The sequence below is a fragment of the Hylobates moloch genome, unplaced genomic scaffold (assembly GCF_009828535.3).
Source record: "Hylobates moloch isolate HMO894 unplaced genomic scaffold, HMol_V3 SCAFFOLD_6, whole genome shotgun sequence".
Lineage (NCBI taxonomy): Eukaryota > Metazoa > Chordata > Mammalia > Primates > Hylobatidae > Hylobates > Hylobates moloch.
Genome location: NW_026652281.1, coordinates 68748925 through 68765356, shown reverse-complemented (window position 1 = coordinate 68765356; position 16432 = coordinate 68748925). Strand labels below are relative to the sequence as shown.

Genomic DNA, 16432 nt, shown 5'->3' with positions numbered 1-16432 from the left:
ATTTCACATTCTGTATATTTGAATATATTAAGGTAGCAAACTATGTTATCTTCATAATTGTCAAAGGATTCAGACTTTTCAAAAAAGGTATAACTTCGCTAATTTCCATTTGTCTTTTCTTTGTATTGTTAAATAAAGTATAATCATGTCATTTAGAAGAACTTCTATTATAATATCTTAAGGGATTTAAGTTTTGCCTTGTAGCATTTTATTAAATTTCTATCCCATACTTGTAAATACTAATTGTATGCTTTTAAACCTGTATGTTTTAAATTCAGAGGTAATTGCAATAAAAGAAAGCACACACACCAATTTTGTTACAGCAAACAACTCCACTAGAATCCTTAAATCTAAGACGAAGTCTAAATATGTCACTTAGTTTGTAGAGTCCCACAGTGGTTTCCTGTCAAATTAAATACACAGTCATCAAAACCATCTGCAATTAATGAACCTCAATGAAGTTTGTCCTCATCTACACAACTGGTATTCTTTCCCCACAATACCTTTTATTTTTCTCAAAGGTGTTTTACCCAGAGACACACTTAACCATCTTTAGTATCTGGCTAAAATTCTGTTAATATAAAATTCTACTCTTAATATTTCCAGATATTACTCATTATTCCCTTTCGGAAGTCTGCCCAGACTTTGCACCCAAATCTCTACACCTGATGCTCCCCTTGTTGTCTTAGGCATGCTCACTCATGACTTTTTTTTTTTTCTTTTTTTTTTTCTTTTTTTTTTTTTTTTTTTTTTTTTTTTTTTTTTTTTTTTTTGAGACGGAGTCTCACTCTGTCGCCCAGGTTGGAGTGCAGTGGCACAGTCTCGGCTCACTGCAAGCTCCGCCTCCCGGGTTCACGCCATTCTCCTGCCTCAGCCTCTCCGAGTAGCTGGGACTACAGGCGCCCGCCACCACGCCCGGCTAATTTTTTGTGTTTTTAGTAGAGACAGGGTTTCACCATGGTCTCGATCTCCTGACCTCGTGATCCGCCCGCCTCGGCCTCCCAAAGTGCTGGGATTACAAGCGTGAGCCACCGCGCCCGGCTTTTTTGTTTTTTTCATATTCTAATTCTTTGTTTTGTTTTGTTTTGTTTTTTAGTAGAGATGGGGTCTTGCTATGGTATCCACACTGGTCTCCAACTCCTGGTCACAAGCAATCCTCCCTCTCTGTCTGGGAGCAAAAGGAAAGCAGTTTTTGCATGACTCAGCTCCCAAGCTTATCTTGCCCTTTGATATAGTGAGTTTGGGATCCTGAGATTTTATTTTCCTTTCACAGCATTGTTTAGAGACTATGGGTTGTAGGCTGGGTGTGGTGGCTCACGCCTGTAATCCCAGCACTTTGGGAGGCTGTGGCAGTCGGATCATTTGAGGTCAAGAGTTCGAGACCAGGCTGGCCAACATGACAAAACCCCATCTATACTAAAAATACAAAAATTAGCCAAGTGTGGTGGCGGGCACCTGTAATCCCAGCTACTCAGGAGGCTGAGGCAGGAGAATCACTTGAACCTGGGAGGCGGAGGTTGCAGCAAGCCAAGATCGCACTACTGTACTCCAACCTGGACAACAAAGCGAGACTCCATCTCAAAAAGAAAAACAAAAAACAGGGAGAATATGGGTTGTATTATTTCTACCTTCAGAATTCATTACTAGCTTTTTAGTGGCTTAATTATACTTGATCAGTGTTTTTTTAAGTGTGTCATGGGTGGGTTAACATTTTGCCTGTTTTTTTTTTTTTAATTTATCCTAATAAAGTTATCATTGGCTTCATATATAACTTGCTGATAGCTATTTCACTGTATATGGTAAAGCAAGATTGTATGTGTAAGTGGTCCATTGCAGTTCTTGATTGTACCTTTCTTCCATGTTAAAACATACCTATGTAGTGTTTTGAAATATACTTTTAATATTATCACTTCTTTAAATTTTGTTTTAGCATTCACCTGGTTCATTCCTGTCTATCCTTTGATTTTCAGCTATCTGAGCCACCGTGCCTGGCCTTCCTCTATTATTGTTATCTAAAGTCTTTTCAGTATGCATATAGGCTGGTTTTTATATTGTCATTGTGAAAATCCAGGTTTTCAATTGTTTTATATAGTGGCTGTTAAGGAAATAAACAATTTAAGTAATTTTGGGGGGGCATAAATAAGTCTTAACCAAAAAAGATATTTTATCATAGAGGAGGAAATAAATTCCTCATCAAGACACCTAAAAACAATCAGTCTTAACATATTGGTATATATCCTTTGCCTATGTATGGAGTGAGAGGGGGATGGAAGAAAGGGCAAAATGGGGAATAGGTTTCTATGTCAAATATCTTCAGTATTATTGTTAATTCACTTGTTTTGTAAACTAATAGCTTATCCTCTTGAGCAGGGAAGAACAAGTATTCTTTGTGGTATATAAACTTTAAATGGTTGAGGAATGAGTAGAAGAAAGACTTCTTAATTTTTTCTGTTTCTCTCTGAAGATTTCCATGGAGAACGATTATCTGGGACCTCGAAGAATTGAGAGTCTACAAAAAGAAGATGCTGATTGGCAGCGGAAAGCTCACATGGCTGTACTGTCTATTCAAGATCTTACTGTCAAGTACTTTGAAATAACAGCTAAAGCTCAAAAAGGTAGGTTTCTCAGTAAATTTATCCTTTACGTATTTTTGGAAATGAGTGGTTAAGTATTTTATGTTCAGAAAAATTACATAGAAAAGTATATGAAGATCACTCATAATCCCAGCAGTTAGAGAAAACCACTATTAGCAAATTAAGGCACGTCCTATCAGTCTTTTCATAGATACGTATATTTAAATATATATAATTTAAATATGAATAGTAAATAATTGTGTTTCTACTAACATACTGAGGAAAAAAGCATAAAACCTCACAGAATTAATGCTTTCCTCAAAACTTTGAAAGTTAATAACACTGGACATGTGAGAGCATTTTTAAAGTTTCTGAAAGCTAATTTTACAAGTGTTTTAACTGCAGAACGTTATTTCTGAGGACAGATTGAAGACATTAGAATCTAAGATAGTCTCAAATTATGTTTTAGAAATGTTGGCCGGGCACGGTGGCTCACGCCTGTAATTCTAGCACTTTGGGAGGCCAAGGTGGGTGGATCACGAGGTCAAGAGTTCAAGACCAGCCTGGCCAAGATGGTGAAACCCCATCTCTACTAAAAATACAAAAATTAGCCGGGCATGGTGGTGGGTGCCTGTAATCCCAGCCACTCGGGAGGCTGAGGCAGAGAATTGCTTGAACCCGGGAGGCGGAGGTTGCAGTGAGCTGAGATCGTGCCACTGCACTCCAGCCTGGGCAACAGAGTGAGACTCCATCTCAAAAAAGAAAAAAAGAAAAAAGTTATAAGCAGTTTATCATGACAGCAGGATTTGTTTCTCTTTGTGTGGTCAGTGAAATCTTTTTCAAATGCTTTAGTATTAAGTTGTTATTTGTCTTAATTTCTCTTTAAAAAAATTATTAATAGCTGTGTATGATCGAATGCGAGCTGATCAGAAGAAATTTGGTAAAGCATCATGGGCAGCGGCTGCTGAACGGATGGAAAAACTCCAGTATGCAGTTTCTAAGGAAACTTTGCAGATGATGAGAGCTAAAGAGATATGCTTGGAACAGCGGAAACATGCGCTAAAGGAAGAGGTAACAAAAATCATCAGAAAAATCAGAAGAAGTTACAGTTTGTCATTTTAATCTTTGTACAAGACATTTTTTTGATTCCATAGGCAGTAATTTTATGCTGTCTCCATGAGATGAAAACACAATAGGTCCTGTGACTTAAGTTGTCATTAGAAGAGTTAGACGTAGCATATTTCACAGCATCACAGTGTGATGGTTGGCAGCACTGCACTGTTGATCAGAGGGGCCAGCATCAGAATTTATTAGTTGCTGTAAAGTGTTTTATACTGCAAAAACGTAAAGCTTTCCAGCAATTATTAAGAAAGTTTCACTGACCAGAGAAATTCAGTAAAATTTCTAAGGCAGTGGCATTTTGTTAGGATTGATTATATAGTGCTTTTATACCATTACATTTTGGAACTTCCCATTTTATTCCTACTGGAACACACTGGTCTCCCCCATCTCCCACCTCCTCTGTACCCCCTACAGTCACTGTCTATCCTTTTTTACTATTGACTTAGGTATAAATATTCATACCCATTTTGTGGGTTGCCCTCATTGGCTTGAAAACACTGAGTACATATTTATTAAAGTAGCACATTTTAGTTGCTAGAGAAGAACAAATCATCATCTCTGCTTTAGTTACACGAATACAGCATTATGTAAAATATGTATTTTTTTTTGGCTTAGGTTGTACAGCAAGATGGTTCTCATTGACATTTTTGAAGTGCTTATGCTCATATACACTTGTTTAAAAAATAGTATATGAAGTAACCTATAAGGTATCATACCTGTGATCTAGAAATCTTTTTGTTGATGGATTTTTATCATTATTTCATTTCCCCTTATTTTTATTTGCTGGTTATCAAAAGGTAAAATTGGAACTTGGCTTATCCGGGAAATTGTTCACACTTTCCCCATCTCATGTTCCCCTGAGGCATTTCTACTGTAATATCCTTTTCTAATTAGCTTGTTCCCCTCATGTTACTGACTCTCTGGAGTTGTCTTAAATTCTAGAACTTTTAAACTTAAGTCCCTCTTTTTGCTTGAAATAGAGTACCACCTTTATCTTCATCTTTGTTCTTGTTGAAACAGTGTCTTATTCTGTCACCCAGGCTGGAGTGAGATCACAACTCACTGCAGCCCTGACCTCTTGGGGCTCAAGCAGTCCTCCTACCTCAGGCTCCTGAGTAGCAGGCACGCACCCCACCACACCTTGCAAATTTTTATTTATTTACTTATTTTCTGTAGAGACGAGGTCTCCCTATATTGCCCAGGTTCATCTTGAACTCCTGGGCTCAAGCAGTCCTTCTGCATCTGTCTCCCAAAGTGCTGGAGTTACAGGTCCATGCTCAGTCCGTCTTCATTATATTATCCAGCATTATTGTTCTAACCTGGCTAGCACTGAAGTTATTCTGTCAGTGGACAGCTGCCTAAGAGAGCAGGGGAGGGTAAGATTTCTGACTGTTCTTACTGTAGTTGGTCTAGGGTAGTAGAGGAAAAACGAGCATGAAATGGGTCCTGAGAGTTTGAGATGATTATCTTGGGAAGTGGGGGGGTCCTATTCCCTGGGGTTGTCGCATTAATGTAATAGTCTGGATTGTATTTGAATTCTTCACAGTATTTGTTAAAACTGCCAGCTAGTCATTCTTGCCAGGTTTATGCTTGTTTTGTATATAATTTAGATAGGTATTGTGCTTTGTAGCTATGTGTGGTGATGTACTATACCAATTTTATCAGCATTAATTTAACATGCCCACATTACTCATGAGAAAGAGAGCAAATGTGAATTATTAAGCCCATTCCAGAACAGTGCTTTGCCAGTAAAGATTTTGCAAAACAGTACTACCCTGTGATTTGTCCCCATAGGTTATTTTTAAAACAAAGTTCTTCTTGATGTGACAAAATTAAGACAACCCTAAAAATGAAAATGTTTTTAATTAAATTTAATTTAAAAATTAAATGTAAAATATTTAAGAATATTTGCCACGAGCGTAATACCGTACTTGAAATAAATGTTCTGAATTAACACTGAAATATTAAATATTACCTAAGCAGGCAAAATGCTGTTTGACTTGAAAGAATTAACTGCTCTTAGGAGTAGATACTGTTCCTTTTAATTTATACCCCCTTTAATTTTTTAACTTTTTTTTTTTAATTAATTTAGTTAGTTAAAATAGAGACAGAGTCTTGCTGTGTTGCCTAGGCTGTTCTCTAACTCATGGCCTCAAGAGACCCCTCAAGTCATGGACTCCCAGAGTTCTGAGATTATAGGTGTGAGCCCCTGCGTCTGGTGCTGAGTCTTAATTATAATCATTCTTATCCCTTTTAGGTCATTCTTGCCCCTTTAACAATATGAGAACCCTGTACTCAGAGTAATGTACATATATATGCAATTTTGCACACAATTTTAGTAGGTTCTCAAATCATCTGTATCTGAGCCTCTTATTTCAGAATGACTGCCCGTGTTCTGATTTCCTCATGAAAACTGCTGAAAATACTGTGTTTTTAGCCCAATACCTGTGAAAGAATCCTTTGTGAGTTTAACTAGTTGTAGCTACTTTATTCTACTCTTTCAATAGTATACTCCCCATCTAGATTTGGAAATAATAGCATAATCTGACCATGCAAGTAAGTCTTTATTTTCAGTTCTATATTATTAATCCAGGTTATCAGATATAGCTTATGTTTTTCGTTTTAAACTATTGGACAAGATTAAAATACATATAACCACACAGGATTAGGAGTAGAATATATACTAGAAGTGTTATTAAAATAAGGATTAATGTTGAAATAAGGAGATTTTCTATATAGTTATTAATTGAAATAGATGATAAAATTAAAATGCCATCATGAGGTTGGGCATGATGGCTCACGCCTCTAATCTCAGCACTTTGGGAGGCTGAGGCGGGTAGATCACCTGAGGTCAGGAGTTCGAGACCAGCCTGACCAATACGGCAAAACCCTGTCTCTACTAAAAATACAAAAAATTAGCCAGGCGGGTGGCGTGCTCCTGTAGTCCCAGCTACTCTGGAGGCTGAGGCAGGAGAATCGCATGAACCCAGGAGGCAGAGGCTGCAGTGAGCCGAGATTGTGCCACTGCACTCCAACAGCCTGAGTGACAGAGTGAGACTCCGTCTCAAATAAAATAAAATAAAACAAAATAAAATGCCATCATGAAACAAATCGTGAAACATCTGAATTAAATTGTAGACTTCTATTTTCTGGTTAACCGGGATTAACCAGAAAACCCTTTAGATTCCAATTCGTGTGGCTGAAAGGCTTTCAAAAGTATATCAGGGCCAGGTGCTCATGCCTGTAATCCTAGCACTTTGGGAGGCCAAGGCGGGCGGATCACCTGAGGTCAGGAGTTCGAGACCAGCCTGGCCAAGATGATGAAATTCTGTCTCCACTAAAAATACCAAAAATTAGCCAGATGTGGTGGTGAGCACCTATAATCCCAGCTACTCGGGAGGCTGAAGCAGGAGAATAGCTTGAACCCAGGAGGCACAGGTTGCAGTGAGTCAAGATGATGCCACTGCACTCAAGCCTGTGCAACAAGAGTGAAACTCTGTCTCAAAAAAAAAAAAGTATATCAGTGTGCTTTCTTTCCCTGGCAGAGGATTTTAACAATTCCCCGTCTATTTATAATTCCTTGATAATTTCTATGAACGTACATAATCTACTAGAATATTGAGCTGAATACATACTAGTCTTGAAGATTAGCTGCTTATTTTTGTCTTTCTCCTACAAGCATGTAGGAGAAAGACATTTCTTTCTTAATAATCTTAATTAATTATGATTAATTAAGGTTATATTCCTCTCTTTCAGTTTTAATTTGTCAAGTATTTATTGAGCATTGATTATATACCATGGTGGATATGAGCTTAGGATTTGGACAGTGCTGTCCAGCAGAATGCCCTGTAATCATGGAAATGTTCTATGTTTACCCTCTCCAGTAGGGTAGTTTTCAGCCATATGTGGCTAATGAGCTTTTGAAATGAGGCTTATGCAACAGAGGAACAGCATTTTAAATTAAATTTAAATAACCACATGTGGCTTTTGGCTACCTTACTGAACAGAGCACCTCTATAGATCTCAATTCTGCAAACTTAACTCCTTAGGAAAGCTTCAGTGAGTTCCTTAACCTGTCTTTGAAATGTAAATATTATATACCTTCTGGGATGTTATGATTTCATGAGTTAATGCATATAAAGCATTTGCTATAGCACTTGCCATAGAGTAAGACCTGGATAAATATTAGTGATTATTACTCTAATTGTATGTTATGTTTTGTGCCAGTATCCCAGAAGGGAATACAGAGAAGAAAAAGATACATAATTTCCATGCTTAAGATGTTTACTTGCCTCAACCAACATTTCAGGGTTCACAAAGCATGCCGTTGACTAGGTGATATGGCATTTTGTATGGGCCTTGCCAGAAAGTTCCCATAGTAAGAAGCTGTGATGTGGTAGACACAGCCTGAGTCTGAGCTGAGGTGGGGTTTTTGAGGTCCTTGTCCAGGCAAGGAGATTGGTTTTTAGTTTTCATTTTATTTGTCAATATGTAGATTATTCCATAGGTGCACACTATATATTTCAAAGAGTCTAAATACAAAAAGGTAGGTTCCACTGTAAAGGCCTTAGTTTATATTAAATTCTGTTTTCACCATATAAATTCTGTTTTGGCAGCAGTTAAAGTTTAAAATGCTTTAGTCCCTGTCCTTAGTGCCTTTATGTATATTATCTTGTTAAATTCTCAAACATAACCTTTTATGCTATAAGCCCAAGACCATTATCTGAATTCCCTGAAGACAGATATATTTGAGAATCCCAGGTTTTTTTTAGATTTTAGAAAGGTAAGATAGAGCATATAACTTCAGACAAGTGTTATTAGTCTACTAATGAAACACATGGTCACATTAAATGGAATAACTAAGGATTAAAAATAGTTTATGAAAAATTCAGATCACATTTTTCCACAAATGGATTGTGAGATTTGGTCTGACATTAAATTATGGGAATTTTCAGTTTTCCAGGATTTCTGACATGTGGAATTCAGATAATTCTGTCAGCTTGTGTTACTCATATTTGTGCAGTTGTTACTGGTGAAACCTGTATTTATACTCAGGCTTGTCTGTTACTAATTCTCATGTTCATTCTTTCTACATAATAGGGCTAGTTTTGGTTGAAAACTTGCCCTTAACGTCATTCCCCTTATGCTGTCCAAGGTTTTTATGACCCTTTAAAAAAAAGATACAGCCTTGCCCTGTCACTGATGCTGGAGTGCAGTGGCACGATCATAGCTCACCACAAGCTCAAACTCCTGGGGCTCAGAGTCCCTGCTGTCTCAGCCTCCTAAGTCACTAGGATTACAGGCACATGCCACTATGCCCAGCTATGACTTATTTTCGAACCCTCATTTCATTTCTTGTTGACTGCATATTTTCTGTAACTCAAACAGTGGTGGATGCTCAGTGAGTAGTTTTTGAATGAATGATTCAGTCCACAGGTAGCTCTTTTAATAGTTCCTCTAATGTCATTGGAATTTTCTAGCACAGTAGGTGAAAGGCAGAACAAGGGCATAATTCATTTGCATAGTTTGCAAAAAGTGCCATCTGGTTTCATGATAAAGTACAGTCAAAATAGGTATACATGAAAACTACCTTATCATTATTACACATGGTGAGAATGATTGTGGAGTCAGCAGGGTATGTTGTTCTTACGTGGATGTATGGACATGAATTGGTACTTCATCCCCTTACTTAGATTTGCTGTAAAACAATAACAATAACACTTTGATATTTTTCTGTCTTTTTTGGCTGGTAATCCCTAATTTTTTCTAGTGGAAAGAGCACTCTTGTAGGGATCAGGAGAATTGAGTCTAGCTCAAACTTTGCTAGTCATTACCTGGATCACATTGGGAGGTGACAATTTGGTTTGGGGCACTGATATCCTGATAATTGAAGTATGTTTAGGAGAGTAAAAGTTGAGCTAAGTTAAATTTTAAGGTAGCCAATTTTTCCATTGAATTAAAACTACTTTCAGGGCTTCTTTCTTCTTGCCCAGGGAAGCACTGCTCTCAGGTATAAAAAAGACACCCCATTGTGGCACCCACCTTCCCTGCACTGCTCCATTATCTGGAATTAGTTCTCTTTTCACCCTGGATTCTGTTTCTCTTAGTTCTGTGGCTGTCAGCTGAGGACAGGAAAACTCAGTCTGGAAATTTCAGATGTTAAAACAGGGAGGAAATTTGGAGCAGGGTGCCTGCTCCGTACCTCTTCATGCCTTATAATAAGGATTTTGCCTCCACGTTGAAGATTAGATAGACCTCAGAGTATTATTTTGCCCTCACAGATTTCTCTCAGTCATAGCATCCTTTTCTCCTTTGCTGATCTCATAAAAGTCCTGTATGTTCTGGTTCTACAACCCTTTAGCTTTTCCCAAAGTCCACCACTGACCTATTGTTTGTCCTTTCAGAGGTTGGGATTTAACAGACTCCTTCACTGCTTGTCTGCCTCTGATGAGGTTATCTTTAGACCACAGCCCTTGGCAAATCCACATCTGGACTCTTGGTCTAGATAGAACTCACCAAACCAAAAAATTGAGGGTGAGGTCACTGCTTGTAAGAGAATACCCACTTCCTTTCTCAGTTTGATTTTTGATATTGAGTGTGTCCTGTAGCATTGTGCTTCTCAAGTGCTTTTAAAGTACCCTGGCTCTGGGCTGCAGTCAGAGTACTGTTCTCTTTGTGGTTGAGAAAGCTGACAGTGTAAAGGCATGTCACTGGGGGACTTTCAACCTTTTTCCTTAGCCAAGAGATTGGGCAGGGGAGAGAAACTTACAGAGTGCTAGGGGAAGAACTTAGCAGAGCATCATGAACGTAGCAGAAAATGGTCACTTAGTTGGGTAGAACCAGAGTAGTGAAAATGAACTAACAGCCTGGATCTGAACAATATCACTGGAAGGTAATCTTAGATTAAGGTTTTTAAACTGGTTTACACTAAGATGTTTTTTTTTTTTTTTTTTTTTTTTTTTTTGAGACGGAGTCCCGCTCTGTCGCCCAGGCTGGAGTGCAGTGGCGCAATCTCGGCTCACTGCAAGCTCCGCCTCCCGGGTTCACGCCATTCTCCTGCCTCAGCCTCTCCGAGTAGCTGGGACTACAGGCGCCCGCCACTACGCCCGGCTAATTTTTTTGTATTTTTAGTAGAGACGGGGTTTCACCGTGGTCTCGATCTCCTGACCTCGTGATCAGCCTGCCTCGGCCTCCCAAAGTGCTGGGATTACAAGCGTGAGCCACCGTGCCCGGCCTTACACTAAGGTTTTAACTTAACAATTCCCCACTTGAGAATAAAGCCTTCTAACATTAGATATCTTACCTGTTTGTATGCTGTGGTAATAGAGAGTGTGGGTGCAGATATTGGAACAATGTATATCCTACAGCTGTGTTTCCAGAGCTGGGCAAGAGCCCCAAGAGAGTATGAAAAGGGATGTTTATCATCTCAAGTGGCGAGTCCACGAGTCTCAGGGCAGACATTAATCCTTGGTTCTTATTTTATGACTTGGGACAAAAACAACAGTTCATATTGTTCACATTCCCCTCCCTAGCTGCTATAATTGAACCCACTTTGGGGTTGTTATATTCATTGTTTGTCACCCATAAAATATTTCCTAATGCAGCAGGATCGCTCACAGTCTTATACTTAGATAATCTATTAAGTATCCATTTATAAAATATTCATAAAACAAAGTACCACTGTATTTAATTCACCTGGTTATTTTTAATTTTTTACCACTGCACATTTAGACTGGAGCCTAACCATTGTTTTTCAGTTCAAAATTCTTGTGAAAGGGATTTGAAATTATATTTTAAGGAAAAATATTCTAGTTATTGGGTAAGACTGTGTAGATGACTGTAAAGCAAAAGCTGGAATTTTCTTTAAAACATATTCTTTTTATGTGCTGACAGGTTTTACCAACCTCGCCAGACAAAAGGGATCATTTAGGAAAATAAGAATTCACTGTCTTTTTCCCTGTGGGTTGTCCCTGACAGCCAGTCAAGTATTTCTTTGGTATTCTGGGACCCCAGTGATGTCTCACATGAGCTCGTAAACAATACTCTTAATAATTTTCCCTTTTGTTCTCTCATCTCCTCCTTTGAAGGTCACTCCTTGGGAAGCCACTTGAATCCAGGGCTCTTCACTATTGCTCCTTTGGCCTGAGGGCGCACTGATGCCCATGTCGGGGCTTTCCTGGAGCTTCTAAGCATGAACCTTTAAACTACCAAAGCAGTGGTGGTGCAATGTTCTTGGAAGAATGCTTACTGTCTCACTCTAGAGAACTATGCTTGTCCTTCACATCTCACTGACTGTTGAAAAGCCATTCCTTTGGCTTCTTTTATCTGCCTTTCTCCGTAGAGCCAAATAGAAAGCCATAGAAATAGTAGGGTTAGGAACCAGTTATCTAAAGTACACTTTCCCCTTGGTGGTTTCCTTCAGATTCCTGGCAAAAATTTTCCCACTCCAGTACCAAGAACTGACCAACCAAGCAAACCTCACAGAAGACCATCCCTCACTTTATGAGCCATGCCCAGAAATTTCTGGATCTCACTTTAAGTTCAGCCTAGGACGTTGATTGCATTTACCTAAAGTGACACTTTACGGATTGCAAGGATTTCCATCTAAAGCAATTGTCTTCTGCTGTTCCACTCACATATTCTCACCTCACTCCACAGTCAACAAATCCCAGAACCTAGCCAGTCTGTGACCATGGAACAAAACAAAACTCCAGATATGTGGCATTAACCAACTTTTACCATTCTTGTAAATATCTGAGAATGGCCCTGTCAGTTTCATATATCTCTGTGAAAACAGCAACTACATAACTTAGCATCCACTTTTGAGAGGGAAAGCATTTATATCCAGATGATACATATATTATTACCATAAATATGCATAAGTATAACATAAACATTAAAACCTTATTTTTACCATGTTTGCCTACTTCCACCATATAATATGACTTGATTATTACTTTTATATATATATATATATTTTAAAGTCTAGATTCCATGCCTACAAGTTTCTTTCTGAGAGCAATTACTTAGTAGGTTTATGCTATCTAATTAGTATTAATTTTTAATACTAACTTGATTTTCTTGTCCCCACCAGCTAGAAATTTTTTAATTTGTATTTTCAATGCAGATGCAGAGTTTGCGGGGTGGTACAGAAGCCATAGCCCGATTGGATCAGTTAGAAGCTGACTATTATGACCTGCAACTTCAGTTGTATGAAGTACAGTTTGAAATCTTGAAGTGTGAAGAGTTATTATTGACAGCGCAACTAGAAAGCATCAAAAGACTTATATCAGGTATGGCGTGCATTTAACCACATAAGTTCACCAAAGATTGAATACATGAGAAAATACTTATGGACTAGGTATGTTTCTTCTGTTAAGACGTTTAAAAAATTGTTTTCTCTAGGGAGAGAATTGGGGGAGGCGATTTCTAGCATTTATTGAGCACTTACTGTTTGCCAGATACTGCTAAACACTTTGCATACATTCACTCTATGAGGTATATTAAATTATAATCACCATTTACAAAGAAGCTTAAGAGATAATGGCTTTGCCTGAGGTTACAGGGCCAGTAATGAGATTAGAACCTTGTTCTGTCCAAAGCCTAGCCCATATTCTTTACCACTACTCTTTTTTGCTGTTCTGTAACAGAAAAAAGAGATGAAGTGGTGTACTATGACACTTACGAAAGCATGGAGGCCATGCTGGAGAAGGAAGAGATGGCAGCATCTGCATACTTACAGAGAGAAGAACTGCAGAAACTTCAGCAGAAAGCACGCCAGCTGGAAGCAAGACGTGGACGGGTTTCCGCCAAGAAATCCTACCTCAGAAATAAAAAGGTATTTAAATATTGCTTTTGTTCATTACTTAGTCTTTTATCCATATCTACTAATCTCATCTGTTTTGTCCTTAAAACTTGCGTATGTTTTAAAACTAAGTAAGCACTACCTCTTATCAGTGCTCAATGCACTTATAGTGCTCTGAGAATTGCCCTCTTAAACACATTGGAACAGCCAATAGTGATGTTCTCTTTACCTCTAGAAACAGTAATGGTGACTCTGCTAAAGGGCACGACTACAGGATCCCTGATAATGTGATTCCTGACTCCCTTTTTATTTAAGGAGGTCCAGCGATGTTTTTTACAAGCCCCGATTCTGACCTTAATCTTAAGGAATTTTATAGATTGTTATTTCTTTATTTAACTTTGATTACATTTCAAAATGTTTGATTCTTGATATTTGGAATGACTCATTTTGTGGAAATGTGATTCTTCTTGTGTCTTAAAAAATGTTTTGCACTCTAGTCCAGATGTTAACTATCGTAGAGCTGTTTCTAGTCACTGTAAGTGTAGAGTTGGAATCTGGAACTAGCTGTCCAACCTAGACCAAACTGATGACTGTGTGGTACTGATTTGCTTTAAGCTCAAGTATTATAAAAGTATGTCATGTTCTCTGAGAACCCACCTTCCTGCTCTTCACCACATTCCAAGGCTACCATTTCCTCATTCCACAGAAAATCAATACCTTTGCTTTTTGAAATAGCTCTTGCACATTAAAGAAACACAGGCAGGCATGTATCCACATCCCTCTGCCTCCCCAAGGACCTTCTATCACATTGTCCATCAACAGAACAGTTACCTTGCCATCCAGAGCCATGGCTTTCACATAATTATGTGCCTTTGCTATTTCCCCGTGACAGTGGTAATTGAAACCCACTGCTGTGTCAGCCGTGGTTGTGAGCTTCATTTCATGTTCCAGTCTGCACCAACCAGGTAAACATTGCAGGCTGGGCACGGTGGCTCATGCCTGTAATCCCAGCACTTTGGGAGGCTGAGGTGGGTGGATCACCTGAGGTCAGGAGTCCTAGACCAGCCAACATGGTGAAACCCCGTCTCTACTAAAAATACAAAAAATTAGCCAGGCATGGTGGCACACACCTGTAATCCCAGCTACTCGGGAGGCTGAGGCCGGAGAATGGCTTGAACCCAGAAGGTGGAGGTTGCAGTGAGCCAAGATGGCACCATTGCACTCCAGCCTGGAGAAAAAGAGTGAAACTCTGTCTCAAAAAAAAAAAAAAAAACCATTGCAGTGATTTCAGCAGGTCCTATAGAACAATTTTAGGGGAGAATGAAAAGTAAATAAGATTTCAGAAGAGCACATTTTTAAGGAATATTAGGAGTATTTTATATATTACTTTTAGGTGTATAATGCAGTACTTTTGAGACTCGGAATTTGCAAACCTGCAAGTTTTTGAAAATGCTGTGCAACTCAGACTTAATTGAAAGTCTGATTTCATTTTAATTCACCAGTATACTAGGCACATTGTTAGACTTAGGATGCAAAGATGAGCAAGGCATAGTCCCTGCTCCTCCCAGTCTTTTAGAGAAGGCAAACCAGGTGAACAGATGAGTGTTCTGCCGGCCAAAAACAGATCAAGAGCAGGGAGTGAGGAAAGCCTTCTCTGAAGAGATGACACTTGTACTGGCTTTTAACATCTGAATAGAAATTGGCCAGATTGATGGTGTTGGGTAATTACAAACAGGACAGAATAGTGCTTAGCAAAGACACTGAAGCAGAAAACAGCATGGTTTGTCAGAGCATTCTACATTGTAAGACATGCTGCAGGGTGGGGACCAAGTTATGGGAAATTTTACATACCACATTAACAAGCCTGAGCTTTGTCTGTAGTATAAGCAAAGGGGTAATATGAACAGATTCACATTTTAGCAAGATAAGGCAGCATGAAAAATAGGTTAGAGGGAGAAGAGATGGAAAGGTTCTGATTGGAAGATGTCATTATCCTCCACCTCAATAAGATTGAGAGGTTAAGACTATGAAGTAAGTGAGTGCCTGTGCAGGGTGAGAGATGGACAAATCTTGAACTGTCTAGATCTGACACTTTGCAGAAAAAGTTAGTAGAATTTAGTGATGTGGTGAAGGAGGGAGGAAGAGCCATTCTCTATCAGCTCTCTGGTTTCTGGATTGGGCACTGAGGTAGATGGTGGTGTCACCAACCAAGATGGAAAACTCAGAGGAAGAGCACATATGGGTGGGAGGTGATAAGCTGAGTTTTAGACTTGCATATAAGAGGTCTGGGGCATCCAGGTAGAGATGGCTGTGAGACAGTTTGAGACAACTGGGCACCTGAGTCTTACAAGTGTATGAGATGGTCTCAGAAGAACATACTGAGCAGGTGATTTTTTAAATATTTTATTTATTTTTTATAGAGATGGGCTCACTATGTTGCCCAGGCTGGTCTCAAACTCCTGAGCTCAAGCAATCCTCAGCCTCCCAAAGTGCTGGGATTGCAGGTGTGAGCCACTGTGCCCAGCCTGAGGAGGGTGTTCTTAGGAATGATGGGGTGGAGGTGGGAGGCTGATAGGAAAGAGCAAGGGAAGGTGGTGGAGCAGGGTAGATACATAGTTTGAGGAAGAAAAACCTTCATTGTATTTAATATTTGTAATTCAGGAAGCAAAACGTTCTTGGCTAGGGGTGAGGAAGCATTGTAAAGGGCACAGGTTATGAAAGACTGAGCTGCTGTGATGTAGTGCGAGGAGAAAGGCTCTAAGGAAAGAACGCTGGGGAACATTTGAGAGTGTATGCAGAAGAAGGGGATCAAAGAGAAAGAGTAATCGAAGTTGAAAGAAGCAGGAGAGCTTGAAGTCACAGAAGTGAAGATGATGATTCCACACAACAGGATGGTCAGTAGGCTCAGGTGCTCCAGAAAGGTAAAGGAAGA

General features: G+C 39.1%; 1 protein-coding gene across 3 annotated transcripts in view; it reads left to right on the top strand.

Moving 5' to 3' along the window:
- The window catches only part of JMY (junction mediating and regulatory protein, p53 cofactor), a 96192-nt gene that overhangs the window by 56125 nt on the left and 23635 nt on the right, over nt 1-16432 (top strand). For all 3 annotated transcript variants that reach the window (XM_058440770.1, XM_032156979.2, XM_032156976.2), the window contains exons 3-6: nt 2465-2615; nt 3475-3644; nt 12823-12988; nt 13346-13533. In XM_058440770.1, the coding sequence (XP_058296753.1) occupies nt 2465-2615; nt 3475-3644; nt 12823-12988; nt 13346-13533 (675 nt within the window). The remainder of the gene's footprint in view (nt 1-2464; nt 2616-3474; nt 3645-12822; nt 12989-13345; nt 13534-16432) is intronic.